This window comes from Macaca thibetana, chromosome 3, assembly GCF_024542745.1.
Source record: "Macaca thibetana thibetana isolate TM-01 chromosome 3, ASM2454274v1, whole genome shotgun sequence".
Lineage (NCBI taxonomy): Eukaryota > Metazoa > Chordata > Mammalia > Primates > Cercopithecidae > Macaca > Macaca thibetana.
Window position 1 is genome coordinate 15,353,231 of NC_065580.1, and position 18,341 is coordinate 15,371,571.

At 52.3% G+C, this 18,341-nt stretch overlaps 1 protein-coding gene and 1 long non-coding RNA gene across 3 annotated transcripts in view; one reads left to right on the forward strand and one right to left on the reverse strand.

The window, feature by feature from the left end:
- Nucleotides 1–4,311, reverse strand: part of LOC126951059 (uncharacterized) — a 94,987-nt gene extending 90,676 nt beyond the window's left edge. Inside the window, exon 1 of the long non-coding RNA XR_007724349.1 lies at nucleotides 4,086–4,311. This is a non-coding gene — a long non-coding RNA (uncharacterized LOC126951059). The remainder of the gene's footprint in view (nucleotides 1–4,085) is intronic.
- EPHA1 (EPH receptor A1) lies at nucleotides 914–18,341 on the forward strand. Of its 2 annotated transcripts, none has more exons than XM_050784933.1 (18): nucleotides 914–1,076; nucleotides 2,108–2,175; nucleotides 7,840–8,121; nucleotides 9,389–9,791; nucleotides 10,029–10,184; nucleotides 10,497–10,841; nucleotides 10,992–11,119; nucleotides 11,369–11,519; nucleotides 11,783–11,879; nucleotides 12,095–12,153; nucleotides 12,944–13,069; nucleotides 13,971–14,156; nucleotides 14,293–14,354; nucleotides 14,459–14,665; nucleotides 15,114–15,263; nucleotides 15,597–15,790; nucleotides 17,700–17,855; nucleotides 17,939–18,341. In XM_050784933.1, the coding sequence occupies exons 1-18, from the start codon at nucleotides 995–997 to the stop codon at nucleotides 18,015–18,017; spliced, it is 2,931 nt and encodes a 976-aa protein (XP_050640890.1). In that variant the 5' UTR covers nucleotides 914–994; the 3' UTR covers nucleotides 18,018–18,341. The 2 variants fall into 2 exon arrangements, with proteins under 2 accessions (XP_050640890.1, XP_050640891.1); XM_050784934.1 differs by having other exon boundaries at nucleotides 953–1,076; nucleotides 9,389–9,521.

An 18,341-nucleotide genomic window follows, 5' to 3' on the forward strand; every position in this document is an offset into this window, starting at 1 on the left:
TTGAACCCGGGAGGCGGAGGTTGCAGTGAGCCAACATCGTGCCACTGCACTCCAGCCTGGGCCACAGAGCGAGATTCCATCTCAAAAAAGAAAAAGAATATAAGGAAGTCTGCAAGGAGGTTAGAGGGCACCTTCTTAGTGGCTTGACACCACTAAGATGGGTTAAAATATTCTTCCCTGCCACCTGTGGCTGGAACCTTAAGCAGATATTCATGTCTGCTGTGGAAGTGCATGGCAAGGTTCAAACTCCTTTTCTTGTTTACCCAGCCCTGGCCCGCACCTGCCTTTCTGCCCTGATTCCCAAGACAAATCCTGCGCCCCAGCAGTCAAACTGGTCCATTCACCACTCCCTGGGCGCACCTTGAGGCTCCCTGCCTTCAGGCCCTTGCTGGTGCCTTTCCCAATCTCTGCCACTGAAAACCCAGGTCACACCAGCTCTCCCTGAACACTCAACTAACGTGCCCCGACGACTGGGCTTGCTTCCTCTTCTAACCTCCAGATGCTTCACTGCGGGCTGTACCCCACCTTGCACTGTGGTCATCTAAGCCTCCCCTGCTGGAGGGTGAAGATGTGACTCTTACCCCTGCCTTCTCCGGTCCTATTACCCAGCTCTGGGGTCTGCAGAAAGAGAGAAAGAGGAATATAGGAGTGTGATTCAAGTCAGAGGTAGAATTAGGTTAAAAGCTGGATCAAGACTGGGTTGAGTTTAGGATTAGAATTGGGAAAAGGTTCATCAATTCTTAATCCCACCTACTAGGCGGCGCCCGCAGTCCCATTAGGGTCAAGACGCCTCCAGTTCTTGAATTTGATTACCAGTCTAGCAAGTTTCTTTCCTGCCCTGCTGTCCCTTTAAGAAGGTGAACCAGGTGAGGCCGGGACTCCGCCCCCGGCACTGGCCCCGCCCCCCGCCCCCGCCCGGCCCGCCCGGCTCCCCCAGTCCCTTGCGACCAGACCCTGCCGTCCGGGCCGCTGTCCCAGGTCCCGGCCCGGAGCCATGGAGCGGTGCTGGCCCCTGGGGCTCGGGCTGGTGCTGCTGCTCTGCACCCCGCTGCCCCCGGGGGCGCGCACCAAGGAAGGTACCAACCCCCGCCCCCGCGCTCCCACCCCCTCCCGGGGCCAGGCCAGCACCCCCCTGCAGAAGCCGGCATTCCTCAGGAGGCCCTGTTCCCCGAGACCCTCGCCAGCTCTCTCGCTGTGCCCGACCGCCGGGCTGTCGACTGGCCAGGCCCATCTTTGGTCTTTAACCCCAAGCGGCTACTTTCCCGGGTCAGTCACCCCAACTCCCGCAGGCCAGCAATCGGCGCCTGGCAGTGAGGAGGGAGTTCCTGACCCTTGCCAGGAAGCAGCACCTGCACCCGCACCGCTGCCTGCATTCCCAGATAGTCCCAGCTTCAGGCGTCCACCCCAGAGATCTGAGCCCTTGGAAGTTGAAGGTGGCAAGTCGCCTCCTGCCAACCTAGGCCAGGGACAGAGGGACCCGCCTCCGGGGGAAGGGTTAGGACTGACGCCACAGGGGTTCCCAGTTGTCCGAGTCGAATATTCCATGTGAAAGCTGGAACACCCTGTCCGGCCCTACTCCCCACCACTTCCCAGGCAGGGAGCTGTGCCTCTTATCCCCACTTCACGATTCTGATCACTGGCCAGGTCAGGCCAAAGCAGGCTTCGGACACTGGAGGTGAGCCTCCCTACCCACGAAACCACTTCCGAGGTCCCCGGTCCACCCTGCCCACTCCTGGCTAGCATAGGTGAGCTCCTCCTGCCCTCCACCCGCTCCAATCCTGCAGCTGATGGGTGCCCCAGGCCTCAGCAGCCTGGGTAACCGAAGAGTTTTGTGGGGCTGCTCTTATTGCATTGACTTTGGTGGAAGACCCAGCGCTCCAAACCTTGTCCCACTCTGCCTTCCTTCCTTCACACACAGAAAGAGTGAAATCCCTGGAGCTCTTCACTCCTCAGTCCTGAGCCCTTTTTCTCCCCTAAGCCTCAGGAAGTCACAGCTTTTAGGAACAGGATGTTGCAGCCTGGGGCTGGGGCCCCAGAATGAGGAATGTGAGCTGCAGGGGCACCTCCTCCCCCAGAGGTGACAGACTTCTTTTCTCCCCACTTTCAGTTACTCTGATGGACACAAGCAAGGCACAGGGAGAGCTGGGCTGGCTGCTGGATCCCCCAAAAGATGGGGTAAGTGTCAGGGGAGGGAAGGATCTTGGAAGACTCCTGAAGGCCAGTGGGAAATGGGGTGGAGAGGTGGGTGGAGGAACAGAGAAAAGAGCAGGAAAAACTGGAAGTGTCTCCTCAGGGAGGGGGAGAGGAGGTTGAGTCAGAGCCTCCTGAATGGGACAAGGGGTGGGGGGGGTCAGAATTCACCCCAAGATGAACGCTTGAATGGCCTGGCTCCTCCAGTGAATACTTTGGAATATTGTGAATACAAGTTGATACTTGTGAGGGGGAGAGGAGCTCACATACCCAGGGAGAGAATGCACCATGCTGGGGACAGTTGAAGACTGAGACCAGTGCTTTGCTTGGGGAGGGACGGAAAAGGCAGAAAAGCATCCTCAATCTGAGATCCATTCATCCCAATGAAGTTGCATTGATAGGTTTCAGGGGCTGGGGAAACCCCATGAAAGTGTACTGTAAATTCTGTATACGTAAGCGGGCATTTTTTTTTTTTTCCTAGAGAGGCCAGCCAAAACTTTCATCAGATTCTTCAAAGGGTCTTTGACTCCTCCAAAGTTAAAAGCTGCTCCCCTAAACGTTTCTGAGCCCTTAGCTCATCCTCCACACCTCCTCAGGCTGACTCCATGCACACCATGCATTCCAGCTGTTTGAAAGTGTCAGAGCTTGTTCCAATTCCCTTCCTTCCTTGGATGTTCCTAAGACTCAGTGAACAGGTTGTGGGGTGAGTCCGAGACAGCATATTCAGACTCAAATGCAGAGAGCACCTCTGATGATGTATGAAAAATCAAACTCAATTTTTTCCTACTGCACTCTCAACACAGATCACTTCGGTGACCTGTGGTCACCAAAATGCGTGGAGGGATTCCTCCTGCCTGCAGTGAGTTCTCTGGCAGATTCTTCACTGCACAGTAGCTGAGTGTCCTCTAATCTTATTCAGTTCTTACTCTATCTACCTGGAGATAGCCTCAGGTTGAGGGCTCAGCCCCACAAAACTGCCCCCCTCTAGACACCAATCACAAGTAATGGGTTGTCACCTATACTTCTGTTCCATCGGATGTAATCAGGTTTACCTGACCACCCTCCTCGGGTTCAATTAGTTTGCTAGGATGGCTCTCAGAACTCAGGGAAACATTGACTTATATTTACTGGCTTATGATAACAGATATTACAAATGATACCGTGAACACCAGATGGAATAGCTGCATGGGGTAAGGTATATGTGAAGGAGGAGAGCCACCCTGCAGCGACCTAATCATGTTTGGCTGTCCAGAAGCCCTGCAAACCCTGTCCCTCTGGGCTTTTATGGAGGCTTCATTACATAGGCGTGATTGATTAGATCATTGGCCATTGGTTATCAGCTCAACCTTCAGCCTCTACCTTTCCTGCAAGTTGGGGGTGGGGCTGAAAGTCCCAACTCCAATCACAAGGTTGCTTCTGCCACCCAGGCCTCCCTGACCCCAGTCTAGTTCCCATCCCCGTCAGTCAGCTCATTAGCATATAAAAAGACATTTGTCGCTTTGGGGATTTTGAGCGTTTTAGGGGTTGTGTGCCAGGAAATGAGAACAAAGACCAAATATATATTTTACAATTCACAGCACCCTTTCTGCCGGCAGCACAGCTGGCCACAGAACCACAGGGGGCTGCCTAAGTTACTGGAGCATCTACAACTCTGGCTCTGAAACCCCTTCTCTCAGGGTTTCCTTCCTTACCCCAGTACTTGAGACTTCAATCCAGCCTCTGTTTCTGGGGTCAGGGTTACTTGCTTTCTTTCCCTCTGGGTCCTACAGTCCTGGCTCCATTCTCTGTTCTCTGTTCTCCCACAGAGTAGCCTGTAATTAGAGCTAATAGACTAAACCATAGTGGATCCTCCAGGAGGGGCCGTTTGGAAGATCCAGCCCTATTAGGTGACTTACCTCATAAACCAGCTAATCACCCACAGTGATAGCTGCAGGTCCATCTGCGGGCTCCCATGGGCCTTCCTTGGGCCGTTGACACCTCCACCCAAATAACTCTTCCCTAATTTGACTGGAATGGCAGCAAGGCCCCTTTCTCAGCTCAGACAAAACAGTCCTGCATGCTGGGAGGGCAAGGAGACAGCCAGCAGTCACACACTCCCACTATCTACCTTGTCCCCCTCCTTCTCCCCATCTTTTCAAAACACACACACACACATACACACACACACACGCATGCAGGCTTTCAGGTCCAGAATGCACCCATGTGGCAGCCAGCAGTGCCTGAGTGATAAGCTAAAGGATCCTTACTGCTGACCCTGGACAGCTGGCTCTCGCCCATCTGTCACTGCTGGAACTGGGAGAGGGAAGTCACAGCTGGGAACATCTGCTTCTCCTGGCTCCAGCTGCAGCCGCGGCAATCTGGCTAATGAGCTGCACATTAACCACCCGCCACCCTGTCCACCTGACCCCCGCCAGTGCATCCACTTGGGCTGTCCCAGCACAGCCTTTCTTAGGAGCAGACTCTTGGTGCCTTTCTCATTCCAGCTTCCTTGCCTTTTAGATACCCCTTGCCCAATCTTTGAACACCCTAACATAATGCAAAAATATGTGCCTCGTAGCAGCTTCTGTTTCTGCCCCACCTCACCTCAAATTTTTGATTAGTGATTTTTTTTTGCCTTTTCCCAGAGCTGAGGGTAGGGATGAGGGCCCCTGTATTATAATGGAGTAAAAACCTGGGGAAAGTGAACTTTCTAAGGGCCTCAATCTATTCTGCATTAAATTATGGAGTTGCAATAAAAATATCAATAGAATACTTTATAGAATTTGAGAGCTTTTGAAAATTCATCTGACAGAGGAAATACTTAAAAATGGTTCAGAAGAGTTTTTGAAGAATGAAATGGGAGACTTGTCTGACAAGCAGATATCAGAACCATCAGCTATAACTACAACATATGGCTTGCACAAGGTCACTCAGGTTAATGGGACAGAATAGAAAGTCCAAAAACAAGCCGACATATATGAGATTTTAGTATGTGATAGCATTGGAATTGCAAATCAATATGGAAAGTAACAACTAGTTAATAAACTGATAGTTAAATATGCATCATTTTTTAATAAAAATATAAAGATATATCTCTCCATTATACACAAAATTCATTCTAAGAAAGCTAAAATCTAAACCTAAAAGCCAACCTACACAAATTTTAGGAGAAAACATAGATCATTATAATCTTGAGGTAGGAAAACTTCCCAAGTAAAATATACAACCCAGCAATCATGAAGGGAAATACTGTAGATGTGATTATGGAAGAAATTTAGAATGTATGTCCACATCAAAACATCATTAGCAAAGCTAACTGGTATGGCAGACAGGGAGAAAATATTAGCAACATACATTTGAAGGAAATGATTCATGTCTATAATATGTTTAAAAAAAAACTCATCCAAATGAATAATCAAAAGACAATAGAATGTCATGCAAAGGTTATAGACAGATAATTGCATAAACATGCCAATAGCCAATGAACAAAAGAGAAATATACAACTTCGTCCTCTAAGAAATGTGAATTAAAATGCTAAGAAGCTGTGTTTTGACCCTAGGATTGGCAGAAAGCAAAAAGGTTATTAATATTCTATGTTGATGAAGTTTTGAGAAAATGAACCCTCTTGTGTTGCTGGTGGAAGTGTAAATTGATAAACCTTTTTTGGAAGACAATTTGACAGTATCTTGTAAAACTTGTAGTATGTCTACCCTTTGATATGGCAGTTCCGTGGAAATCTTACATCAATCTGCACATGATTTCTTTAAAAAGAAAAAAAAAAAACTAGAAGATGTCTAAATGTCCAACACTAGGTGAATGACTAAATAAATTATGGCCTTCTCTACAATGGAGTATTACTTATGGTTTGCTAAAGAAAAAAAAAAGTAAGATAGCTCTATATACACTTTTGTGGCTATCTTTCAAAGACTTTTGAGAGGTAGTCTCGCTTTGTCACCCATGCTAGAGTACAGCGGCAAGATCTTGGCTCACTGCAACCTCCGCCTCCTGGGTTCAAGCGATTCTCCTGCCTCAGCCTCCCAAGTAGCTGGGATTACAGGCAGGTGCCACCATACCTGGGTAATTTTTTTGTATTTTTGGTAGAGACGGGGGGTTTCACCCTGTTGGCCAGGCTGGTCTTGAACTCCTGACCTCAGGGAATCTGCCTGCCTCAGCCTCCCAAAGTGCTAGGATTACAGGCGTGAGCCACCACTCCCAGCCCTCAAATACTTATTATTTGTGAAAACAGAAAGTAGGTTACAAAATAACACTTGTATGATCCCGTGTTGAAAGCAAAACTCAGAAACATTCAAGCAGTTCTCTGGAGGCATTGAAAATGGTCTGGAAAGTTTTGCTAAAAATTGTTGAGAGTGGCTTCCTCTGAGAATGAGAGTGGAAGGATGAGGGTGAGGGAATTAAACTTTATTCTGTGTAAGTCTTTACTTTTTGACTTTTCACAATAAGCACACAGAGGTATAATGATTAAGAGCATGAATTCTGGAGCCCAGAATGCCTGGCTCATTTTCCAGCTCTGCCTCTCCTAGCTGAGTACCTTGGCAAGTCACTCGACCTCCCTGTGCCTCAGTTTCCTCATGGAAAGTGTTTAAACCGGTGACTGGGCCACAGTAAGCACTATGTTACTGCTAGCCATTAATATTACTAAGTTTAAAAGTTCTTTTCAGATAGAAGAAGCTAACAGCCTGGCCAACATGGCAAAACCTTGTCTCTACTAAAAATACAAAAAATTAGCTGGGTGTGGTGGTGCATGCCTGTAATCCCAACTACTCAGGAACCTGAGGTGGGAGAATCACTTGAACCTGAGTGGCGGAGGTTACAGTGAGCCAAGATTGTGCCACTGCACTCCAGCCTGGGCGACAGAGCGAGACCTTTGCCTCAAACAAACAAACAAAAAGTTAAGGGGAGTCAACTAGATAGTATCAAGAAGTCCAGCCAAATCTGTCAATTGTTGATTTTGATGATGGCTATAATTGAAATATTGGAGAAGATGAGAATCCCCTATACAGTTCTGTGCTTGTTCTTACCCTCCAAATCTAAGGGGTTTTAATAATTAAAAATAAATCTTGGCCTGTGTGTGGTAGCTTACACACTTTGGGAGGCCAAGCAGGAGGATCATCTGAGTCCTGGTGTTTGAGATCAGCCTGGACAACATAGTAAGACCTCATCTCTACTTTAAAAAAAAAAAAAGGTAGCCCAGTGTGTTGGCAGGCACCTATAGTCCCAGCTGCTTGAGAGACTGAGCCCAGGAGTCTGACGCTATAGAGAGCTTTGATTATACCACTGTGTGGCCGACAGAACGAGACCCTGTCTCTGAAAAACAAAAAAATTCATCAATATCCTCTTGAACAAACAGAAGGGCTTTGCCTTGGGGGTACCTGACAGCTCTGCTGATGAAATAAGGGACCAGACTAACTGAAGGGACCAGGATCAACTGGGGATGTTAAGGGACTATTGTCTTACCCATCTTATAATCAAATAAATCCCCAACCCTAAACACTCAGTCTACTGTCCCAGAACTGAGGGGTGGGGAGAGGCAGGACAAGTAGCATAAACCTGAGGGGCTCTGACACAGCTGCTTCTCCATCAGCTCTAAAAACCAAGGGTTTGGGGAGCAGGAGATGATCTGGTCCCTGACTCTGATTCCCTCCTTGCAGTGGAGTGAACGGCAACAGATACTGAATGGGACACCCCTGTACATGTACCAGGACTGCCCAGTGCAAGGACGCAGAGACACTGACCACTGGCTTCGCTCCAACTGGATCTACCGCGGGGAGGAGGCTTCCCGGGTCCACGTGGAGCTGCAGTTCACCTTGCGGGACTGCAAGAGTTTCCCTGGGGGAGCCGGGCCTCTGGGCTGCAAGGAGACCTTCAACCTTCTGTACATGGAGAGTGACCAGGATGTGGGCATTCAGCTCCGACGGCCCTTGTTCCAGAAGGTGCTGCTTCCCTCCATGCCATCTGGGTCCTGGTGCAGATCCCTGCCTGGCTCCTTATTGGGTGCCAGAGAAGGTTGCAGAGACAGGAAGAGGGTACAGAGGTAGAATCATGAAAAGTATTTGGCACTTGAGGCCTGGGCATGGTGGCTTGTGCCTGTAATTCCAGTGCTTTGGGAAACCGATGTGGGAAGATCACTTGAGGCCAGGAGCTTGAGACCAGCCTGGGCAACATGGCAAAACTTCATCTCTGCAAAAAATTAAAAATCACCTGGGCATGGTGGTCTATACCTGTAGTCCCAGCTACTCAGGAGACTGAGGCAGGAGGATCACTTGAACCCAGGAGTTTGAGGCTGCAGTGATCTGTGACTGTGCCACTGCACTCCAGCCTGGGCAACAGAGCAAGATCCTGTCTCTAAAGAAAAAAAGAACAATGTGGCATTGGAAATCAGAAGGGCTGGATTTGAGTACCTTTTCTGCTGTGCCCTGACTTCGGGGATGTCATTTAACCTCTCCAGCTTTTGTTGCCTAGTCATAAAATAGTGACAATAATAGGGCCAGCTATATCTATTTTATAGGCTTTTATAAGCATCCACTATCACAGGATGCCATGGTGGAGGGGGGAAGTGTAGCACAGAGTTATTCAGACTTTTCCTATCGATACCCGTGATGTTCATAAGCAACCTACTCCCTTAGTATCACTGGAGTCACATAGCAAGACAATTCCCTGCAGGCTAGTACTCTCTAACACATCTCTTTCTTTCCTACTCAAAAAAACATCCGGGATGCAGAAGAGGAAGGAGCATTTTATGATACGATGTGCTCTTGTTTCTTTCCAAAGAGAAAATGTTGTAAAATTTGTTACTAGTAAGAAATTGATAATGACATGCTCTATAACTGATCGTGTTATTGGCACTGGGTTTAGGGAATGCCTCTGAATAGTAGAAATGTTATGGACTGTAGAGTCCCAGTGCCTGGATTCCAGTCCTAGCCCCATGATGTGGTCGCTGTGTGATCTTATACAAGGTCTTTAACTTCTATTAGCCTTGGTTTCCTCATCTATTAAATAGAGACGATAAGCCATCCTGCCTCATAAGAGGATTGCATGAGCTAAATAGCATAATGCACATAAATGCTTAGCCTGGCACCTCACACATACAAAGCTCATTGTTCATGGTTGCGTAAAGTATTAAGCAAACAATTGTTTCTGTTATGTGGGAAAGAAGCAGGACTTTGCCATTGTTCCCCTTTCTTCCCACCCTCTACCCAGGTAACCACAGTGGCCGCAGACCAGAGCTTTACCATTCGAGACCTCGCATCTGGCTCCATGAAGCTGAATGTGGAGCGCTGCTCCCTGGGCCACCTGACCCGCCGTGGCCTCTACCTCGCTTTCCACAACCCAGGTGCCTGTGTGGCCCTGGTGTCTGTCCGGGTCTTCTACCAGCGCTGTCCTGAGACCCTGAATGGCTTGGCCCAGTTCCCTGACACTCTGCCTGGCCCCGCTGGGTTGGTGGAAGTGGCAGGGACCTGCTTGCCCCACGCGCAGGCCAGCCCCAGGCCCTCAGGTGCACCCCGCATGCACTGCAGCCCTGATGGCGAGTGGCTGGTGCCTGTAGGACGGTGCCACTGTGAGCCTGGCTATGAGGAAGGTGGCAGTGGCAAGGGATGTGTTGGTAAGAATGGAGGTGGTGAGAACCTGAGGAACCACTCGGGAGGATTGCAGGAGTACCCCTGCAGAGAAGGCGGCCAGAGCTCTGCCTCAGTGGGTTTTTAACCTGAGTGTCCCAGAGCAGCAGACACACACATGCAGAGATGTTTCCAGTAGAAGGGATTGGGGCAGGAAGGGGTGGTGGTGGTTCTGCCTGTAAAAACATTTACAGAACCACTGCTCTGCTGCGTTCTCTCTCCAGCCTGCCCTAGCGGCTCCTACCGGATGGACATGGACACACCCCATTGTCTCACGTGCCCCCAGCACAGCACGGCTGAGTCTGAGGGGGCCACCATCTGTACCTGTGAGAGCGGCCATTACAGAGCTCCCGGGGAGGGCCCCCAGGTGGCATGCACACGTGAGTCCAGGGGGTGGGGGGTGACCATCTGGAGGGAGGGGCTGGATCTTTGCTGAGATTTTGTCAGGGTTGGATTTTTCCAGAGTTTGTCAGATATTGGAGATGGTCCAGGGTGTCAGGCACTTTTAGCCCCTGCCCTGGCACCCTGCTCTCCCTAGAAGAATGCAGAGATGTAGTCAAATCCAGTAGAAATCAAATCTCCCTAGGAGGACTTCAGAGGACATCGAGGATTGGGTGGTGGTGGAGGCCGGGGATCAGCAGCTCGGGTGACAGCACGGTTGGCTTCTACTGATGGCTCCTCTTCTCCCACAGGTCCCCCCTCGGCCCCCCAAAACCTGAGCTCCTCGGCATCAGGGACTCAGCTCTCCCTGCGTTGGGAACCCCCAGCAGATATGGGGGGACGCCAGGATGTCAGATACAGTGTGAGGTGTTCCCAGTGTCAGGGCACAGTGCAGGACGGGGGGCCCTGCCAGCCCTGTGGGGTAGGCGTGCACTTCTCGCCAGGGGCCCAGGGGCTCACCACATCTGCAGTGCATGTCAGTGGCCTTGAACCTTACGCCAACTACACCTTTCACGTGGAAGCCCAAAATGGAGTGTCAGGGCTGGGCAGCTCTGGCCATGCCAGCACCTCAGTCAGCATCAGCATGGGGCATGCAGGTGAGAGGCTGAGAGGGGCTGGGACAGGGACCTGGCTTAACAAGGGCTTAAGACCACAGGGACAAATTGGTGGGCAAGAAGCCATAGGAAAGTTACTAAGGTTATTTCCTTTTTCCTTACATATCCAACCTTATCCCTCCGGACCCCCAGAGCCACTGTCGGGCCTGTCTCTGAGACTGGTGAAGAAAGAACCGAGGCAACTTGAGCTGACCTGGGCGGGGTCCCGGCCCCGAAGCCCTGGGGGGAACCTGAGCTATGAGCTGCACGTGCTGAACCAGGTCAGGATGCTACTGAGAGACAGTCTTCAGTATCCGTGCCCGGCACACCCCAACATTCCTAGCCTGGGATGTGGGGTGGGAGGAATCCACCCGAAGTCCACTGTGTGGCTTTCTCAGGGCAAAAGGCTGTGAAGAACCCTGTCGTAACCATTCTGCTCTCCAGCCCCTCCCTGTGTGCTCTGATGCTGTCCATCACATCCACCCGGGTCTGGTTCAACACTACCCGCTTAATGCAACTCCAACCCACAGGATGAAGAACGGTACCAAATGGTTCTAGAACCCAGGGTCTTGCTGACAGAGCTGCAGCCCGACACCACATACATCGTCAGAGTCCGAATGCTGACCCCACTGGGTCCTGGCCCTTTCTCCCCTGATCATGAGTTTCGGACCAGCCCACCAGGTGGGGTGTCTTGTGTTCTGCCCCAACACACATACACCTGTTGCCCCACTGAGGCAACTCAGCTCCTGTTCCACATAGCGACCCTTCCTCTTCCTCTACGCACATGCACACACATTCCTTTCTTCCGGGGGTAGGGGACAGACACCGATCTGATGCACACTGAAAGATCTGACCCCTAGGTGTACCCAGGGCCCTGTCCTTTAACCCCCCTCATTTCTACGGACTCTGAGTCCCAACACTTCCTCACCCCTTTGTGCCTCCAGTGTCCAGGGGCCTGTCTGGAGGAGAGATCATAGCTGTCATCTTTGGGCTGCTGCTTGGTGCAGCCTTGCTGCTGGGGATTCTCGTTTTCCGATCCAGGTGCCAGCTCCTGCCCCCTCCCCAACCACCAGCCCTGGGTCAGAAGCCCCTGACTGCAGCCCCAATGACCCTCCCATCCCCTAGTACCAAAGCTCAGTGAGTCCTCACACCCATCCTGCACTCCCTCCCCATTTCTGGGGAAGATTCAGCCAGAGTCCCTCGGACCCCTGAGGTGGTCCTGGGGCCCTGAAGGAGCTGGTCCCCAACCCCTGCAGGAGAGCCCAGCGGCAGAGGCAGCAGAGGCAGCGTGACCGCGCCACCGATGTGGATCGAGGTGAGCCAGGTGCACCTGCGTATGTCCCCACATGCATGTGCACACCTGTGTGTGTGTGTCCGTGTGTGTGTGTTGGGAGGTGGGAAGGGATCAAGGGACATAGTTGCTAGGCCAACTCTGGGGGGACATGTGGGGTTTGTTGTCCCCAGAGCTCTTGTGTTTTGCTACCTAATTAACTTTGGTTAATTAACTTTGTACTGATGGCCCCCAGTGGCTCTGATGCAATTATCTGTTAGTGTCCGTTCGCTGCTGGTGCTGCTGTCTTGTCACCTTGGGCTCTGGACAGCCCTCCGCATCCTGGAGGCCAGGCCTGTGGGCCGAGGCCAGGCAGGAGGAGGATTGATGTCCTCAGAGGCTTATGAGCTTCCTGCTTGTCACCTCATTAGGTGACCCACAAAGGGGAGAGTGAGTGGTCCATCTGGGCAACCGGGGTGGGAGCCAGGCACGGCTCTGTCTGGGAATGTGAACGAGGTGCGACTGACCAGAGTGGTGTGGGGACTGGCCGCTGAGAAGATTGGGCAACTCAGGCAGCAAATATGCTCTTTGGGTTTGGATCCTGGCCACCGCCCTGGACCTTGTGGAGTGAAGACAGCGGAGCTTGGAGCATAGACAGGGAGAAGAAAGGCTTAGTTGCTAAATGGAGACTTTCTCCCACCTCAGCCCAAACAGGAGTCACCTTGGGAAACAGGGAGGTGTGGAGAAGTGTGTGGTCAGCTGCTGGGCCTTCTCCTGACCCCCATACTCCTGAGCCCTGATGTTGGTACTCCCCAACCCCCTGTTCTGCCCATAGAGGACAAGCTGTGGCTGAAGCCCTATGTGGACCTCCAGGCATACGAGGACCCTGCACAGGGAGCCTTGGACTTTACCCGGGAGCTCGATCCAGCGTGGCTGATGGGGGACACTGTCATAGGAGAAGGTGAGTCCCGCCGTGCACCGCAGCAGGACCCCCCTGTGGGGCAGCACAGAGCCACCAGCAGGCCCCTTCCTTCCAGCGCTTCTCTGGGGAGCCCAGCTGGCTTCTCTGGTCCAAGAGTTACCGGATGGACTCACTCTCTGCTCCGCTCTGTATCCTCTTTGAACCATTGTGTTCTTGTTAAAAACCCCTCATCAGGTGCCCTGGAGCAACCCCTGTCTCCTACACACTTGCTTCTGTGGTTTTGGAGTTTCTGATAAAGGGCATTGAACACATTGTTTTCATCACAGAAGTGTTGCTGTGCTGAGGGCCCGGATGTTCTCTGATAATGCCCAAATGTAGGAGCCATTCCCTCCCTAGTCTGGCATTCCACCCCATCAGAGGCCCAGTGTCCTTGGGCTGCCCTGATCCCTTGGGTCACCAGAGGAAATGGGTCTCAGTGGAGAACAAAGCTTGGCGGTGTCCTTGCCAATTGTGCAGCTGAGCCAGGTGAGCTGGGACCAGAGGAGCTCACAGAAGAGAGGCGGCCATAGCCAGCGTCCCTGCCACTTGGGTACTAGCCCCAGACTGGCTTGCTCTTCATGAGCACGGCCTGGTCCCGCTCCACAGGGTTCATTCATCCTTCGGTTACCAAGCGCCTATTGTGAGCCAAGAACTGTGCAAACACTGGGAGACAGTGGTGAACAGGTCACAGCATTGCACTCCAGCTCCAGACTCTGACCTTCCCCAGGAAGGACAGCCCACGCCCTGTCCCGGGAAGGGCACTCCATGCTTCTGATTCTCCAGAAAAGAAAAGGGCTGGGGGACTGGAGGAGTTGCTGCCTGTCCCCTGGAGGAGCCGCTGCCTGTCCCCTGGAGGAGCCCTGCAGTGCATCGGGCCACAGCCTATGTTCTTTCTACCCAGGAGAGTTTGGGGAAGTCTATCGAGGGACCCTGAGGCTCCCCAGCCAGGACTGCAAGACTGTGGCCATTAAGACCTTAAAAGACACATCCCCAGGTGGCCAGTGGTGGAACTTCCTTCGAGAGGCAACTATCATGGGCCAGTTTAGCCACCCGCACATTCTGCATCTGGAAGGCGTCGTCACAAAGAGTATGAGGAGCGCTCTCCCTCAGCTGGGGGCGGGAAATGCAGGAAGGAGGGGCGAAACCACTGGAAGTGGAGGGAGGATGTGCGGCCAGGGGCAGGAAGCCTGCTTCTGAGTGTGATACGTGTGTCTGTGTCTCAGGAAAGCCGATCATGATCATCACAGAATTTATGGAGAATGGAGCCCTGGATGCTTTCCTGAGGGTGAGGAGGGCAGAGGACTAGCTGGGGAGGGGGATGCGCCATGGTGCCCTGGGCACTAGGAGGAGACCCGGCCCATCCCGACTCACCCGCTCACCCTGCTACAGGAGCAGGAGGACCAGCTGGTCCCTGGGCAGCTAGTGGCCATGCTGCAGGGCATAGCATCTGGCATGAACTACCTCAGTAATCACAATTATGTCCACCGGGACCTGGCTGCCAGGAACATCTTAGTGAATCAAGACCTGTGCTGCAAGGTGTCTGACTTTGGCCTGACTCGCCTCCTGGATGACTTTGATGGCACATATGAAACTCAGGTGAGAGCCCAGTACAAACCCAATGCACATTCACATTGCCCCATAACATGCCATTCACACAGTCACGTGCATAAAGCCTCAGCCAGGCGCAGTGGCTCACACCTGTAATCCCAGCACTTTGAAAGGCTGAGGTGGGTGGATCACGAGGTCAGGAGATCGGGACCAGCCTGGCCAACATGGTGAAACCCCGTCTCTACTAAAAGTACAAAAAATTAGCCAGGTGTGGTGGCGCGCACCTGTAGTCCCAGCTATTCGGGAGGCTGAGGCTGGAGAATCACTTGAACCCAGGAGATGGAGGTTGCAGTGAGCCGAGATCACGCCACTGCACAGCAGCCTAGCAACAGAGGGAGACTCCGTCTCAAAAATAAAAATAAAAATAAAATAAGCAAAAGACTCGTGCTCAGGTGGACACCGTAACTTTCCATCCCTGACCCATGTGCCTTCTTAGGGAGGAAAGATCCCTATCCGGTGGACAGCCCCCGAAGCCATTGCCCATAGGATCTTCACCACGGCCAGCGATGTGTGGAGCTTTGGGATTGTGATGTGGGAGGTGCTGAGCTTTGGGGACAAGCCTTATGGGGAGATGAGCAATCAGGAGGTGAGCCCAGAATATTCTTCCTCATCTCATCTCTAACTCACACCTCTTATTCCCTCCCAAGGTCCTCCCATGGCCTTTTCCTGCAAATGTCTTTATTTATTGATGACCCTTGGTTTTTCTGTACTCCTGGCTCCTCTGGTCCTTTACCTCATGCCCTGTTCTCTTTACTCCTCCCACCCTGATCCTCCCACTGTGATCCTTCCATCTTGGCCCTCCCACCTCCTCCCATCCTGCCTAAAATCTCCACTGCAATTATCTTATGTGACCCTCGGTTTCTCATGGGCCTCCAGGTTAGCTTGCTACTCTAGAGCATCCTCCTGTCCTGCCGTGCAGGTTATGAAGAGCATTGAGGATGGGTACCGGTTGCCCCCTCCTGTGGACTGCCCTGCGCCTCTGTATGAGCTCATGAAGAACTGCTGGGCATATGACCGTGCCCGCCGGCCACACTTCCAGAAGCTTCAGGCACATCTGGAGCAAGTGCTTGCCAACCCCCACTCCCTGCGGACCATTGCCAACTTTGACCCCAGGTAACCATGTGGGGGAAGGACTAGGGAACCCAGAAGCAGTGCTAGGAGAGTGGAAATGGGCATTCAGCCACCTCCGAGTGCTGGGCCTGGGGAGCTCTGGACCAAGTCCAGTGTATGAGGCAAGACCACAGACATGCCCTTGGGGAAGAGTCCAAGAGGTCAGCTTTAGATCACACATATTTGCAGAAAATCAGTTACAGCTGGGCCCCAGTTCCCTCACTTCACCTGGGCTCGAGGTTGGGGGTCCCATCTTTTCCCTTCTCTGGCTGCTTCACCTAGGACACTCCTGGAGCCATCCTTGCCAATCCCACTGCGTTATACTGTGGCCCAGTCTTGGGCTGCATCCTCTTCCCCATAGAAATATTTCTGCATGTGGAGGAAAGGGTCATCCATTCACGAAGTTTTGGAGGACTGACTGGTGTAAGCTGTTTGCTGGACATTGGAGATACAGCTGCCCTTATGACCTGGTACCTGCTCCAGGGAGCTTGGGCAGCCAGGCTGGGGTAGGGTAGGCAGGAGCAGCCTTGCAGGGTTTGGGAATGCTCCTGGATCACATGGCTAGTTTGTGGGGAGCCGAGGGCTGGTAGGTTGCAGATAGCGCAGGATGACTGCAGCATCGTCTTTCGGAATAGCATCCATGAGGTGGAGAGACAACCAGAGTCAACACAAAGAGGACCAACCCTGTTGAGAAGTTTGGACTTTACCCTGAGTGCAGAGAACCAATTCTTTTTTTCTTTTTCCCCCCCGAGATGGGGGTCTTGCTCTGTCACCCAAGCAGGAGTAACATGGCACCATCTCAGCTCGCTGCAACCTCCACCTCCAGTGTTCAAGTGATTCTCCTGACTCAGCCTCCTGAGTAGCTGGGATTACTGGCACATACCACCACGCCCGGCTAATTTTTATACTTTCAGTAGAGACACGGTTTCACCATGTTGGCCAGGCTGGTCTTGAACTCCTGACCTCGTGATCCACCCGCCTCGGCCTCCCAAAGTGCTGGGATTACAGGTGTGAGCCACCTGGCCTGGCCTAGAGAACGAATTCTTAAAAACTCTCCACTGGAGGGGACATGGTCAGAGTTGTATTTTACCAAAAATATGGCCTGAATGTAGAGAACGAACTGATGGGCAGGGGTAGGTGGGGCACTCCGGTCAGGGAGACAGGCAAGGCTGTACTTCAAGTGCTTTATTGGGTAGCCAGCGTGGCCAACTGACCTCTGTATCCAACCACCATATATAACCTTGTTTCTGGGAGAAAACATGCTTTAAGTCCCAACTTTTGAAACTATCTTTTGGAGCGCAACTCCCTCGTACACTGGAGACTGCATGTGCTAATCTTTCTGGAATGCTGGATATTTTTTCCCCCAGCAGATTTACTTTGCTAATGGTTTTTGGCTCTGGTGAGCTTTAGTACAGGAACACTCATTGTATTGTGGGTGTCAGAGTGCAAGAATAACAGCCGAAGTTGAAGGTGGTGAGGAAGGACTGCTCCCAGAACTCAAGCAGCCACTACGAAAAAAGGCAGGACCACGCCCAGGTGCCAGGGCCTCTGTTCTACCTTCAGCTTCCTCTCAGACAGGAGACTTCCATGTCTTAACCAGCCCCCAGTCAGGTGCCCAGAACCGGCCACTCCTGCAGGAGACAGGCTGGTGATCTACTTCTGTTGGGGCTTCCAGGGCAGTCCCTTTCCATAGGTCTGTCGACAGAGCAGGACTGTCAGCCAGTCCGCTGTTGTGAGTACACTGGGAAACAGGCCAGGAAATGGGCTCAGAGATAATGGTGGGGTCGATCCAGTCTAGATGATCTCTGTGCCCAGACACCGAACTTCAGTGCTGGCGGCCGACGCTCAGAGGCTAAGGCCAACCAGACCAGCCCCTGTACTCCCGTGTCACCGACGAGCCCATATCCCACAGGGTGACTCTTCGACTGCCCAGCCTGAGCGGCTCAGATGGGATCCCGTATCGAAGCGTCTCTGAGTGGCTCGAGTCCATACGCATGAAACGCTACATCCTGCACTTCCACTCGGCTGGGCTGGACACCATGGAGTGTGTGCTGGAGCTGACCGCTGAGTAAGGAGCTGGGCTGTCTGGGCAGGGGAGGGCTGTCGGGGTGGAGCCTCCGTACTCATGCCCCCACCCTTCCTTGCCCACAGGGACCTGACGCAGATGGGAATCACGCTGCCCGGGCACCAGAAGCGCATTCTTTGCAGTATTCAGGGATTCAAGGACTGAGCCCTCCTCTCACCCCACACCCAATCAGGGAGCAAGGAGCGAGGACGGGGCCAAGGTCGCTCATGGTCACTCCCTGCGCCCCTTCCCACAACCTGCCAGACTAGGCTCTCGGTGCTGCTCCTGCCCACTCTCAGGAGAACCCTGCTCTGCACCCCAGAAAACCTCTTTGTTTTAAAAGGGAGGTGGGGGTAGAAGTAAAAGGATGATCATGGGAGGGAGGTGAGGGGTTAATATATATACATACATACACATATATTTTTGTAAATAAACAGGAACTGATTTTCTGCCTCCATCCCACCCACGAGGGCTGTAGGCACTACAAAA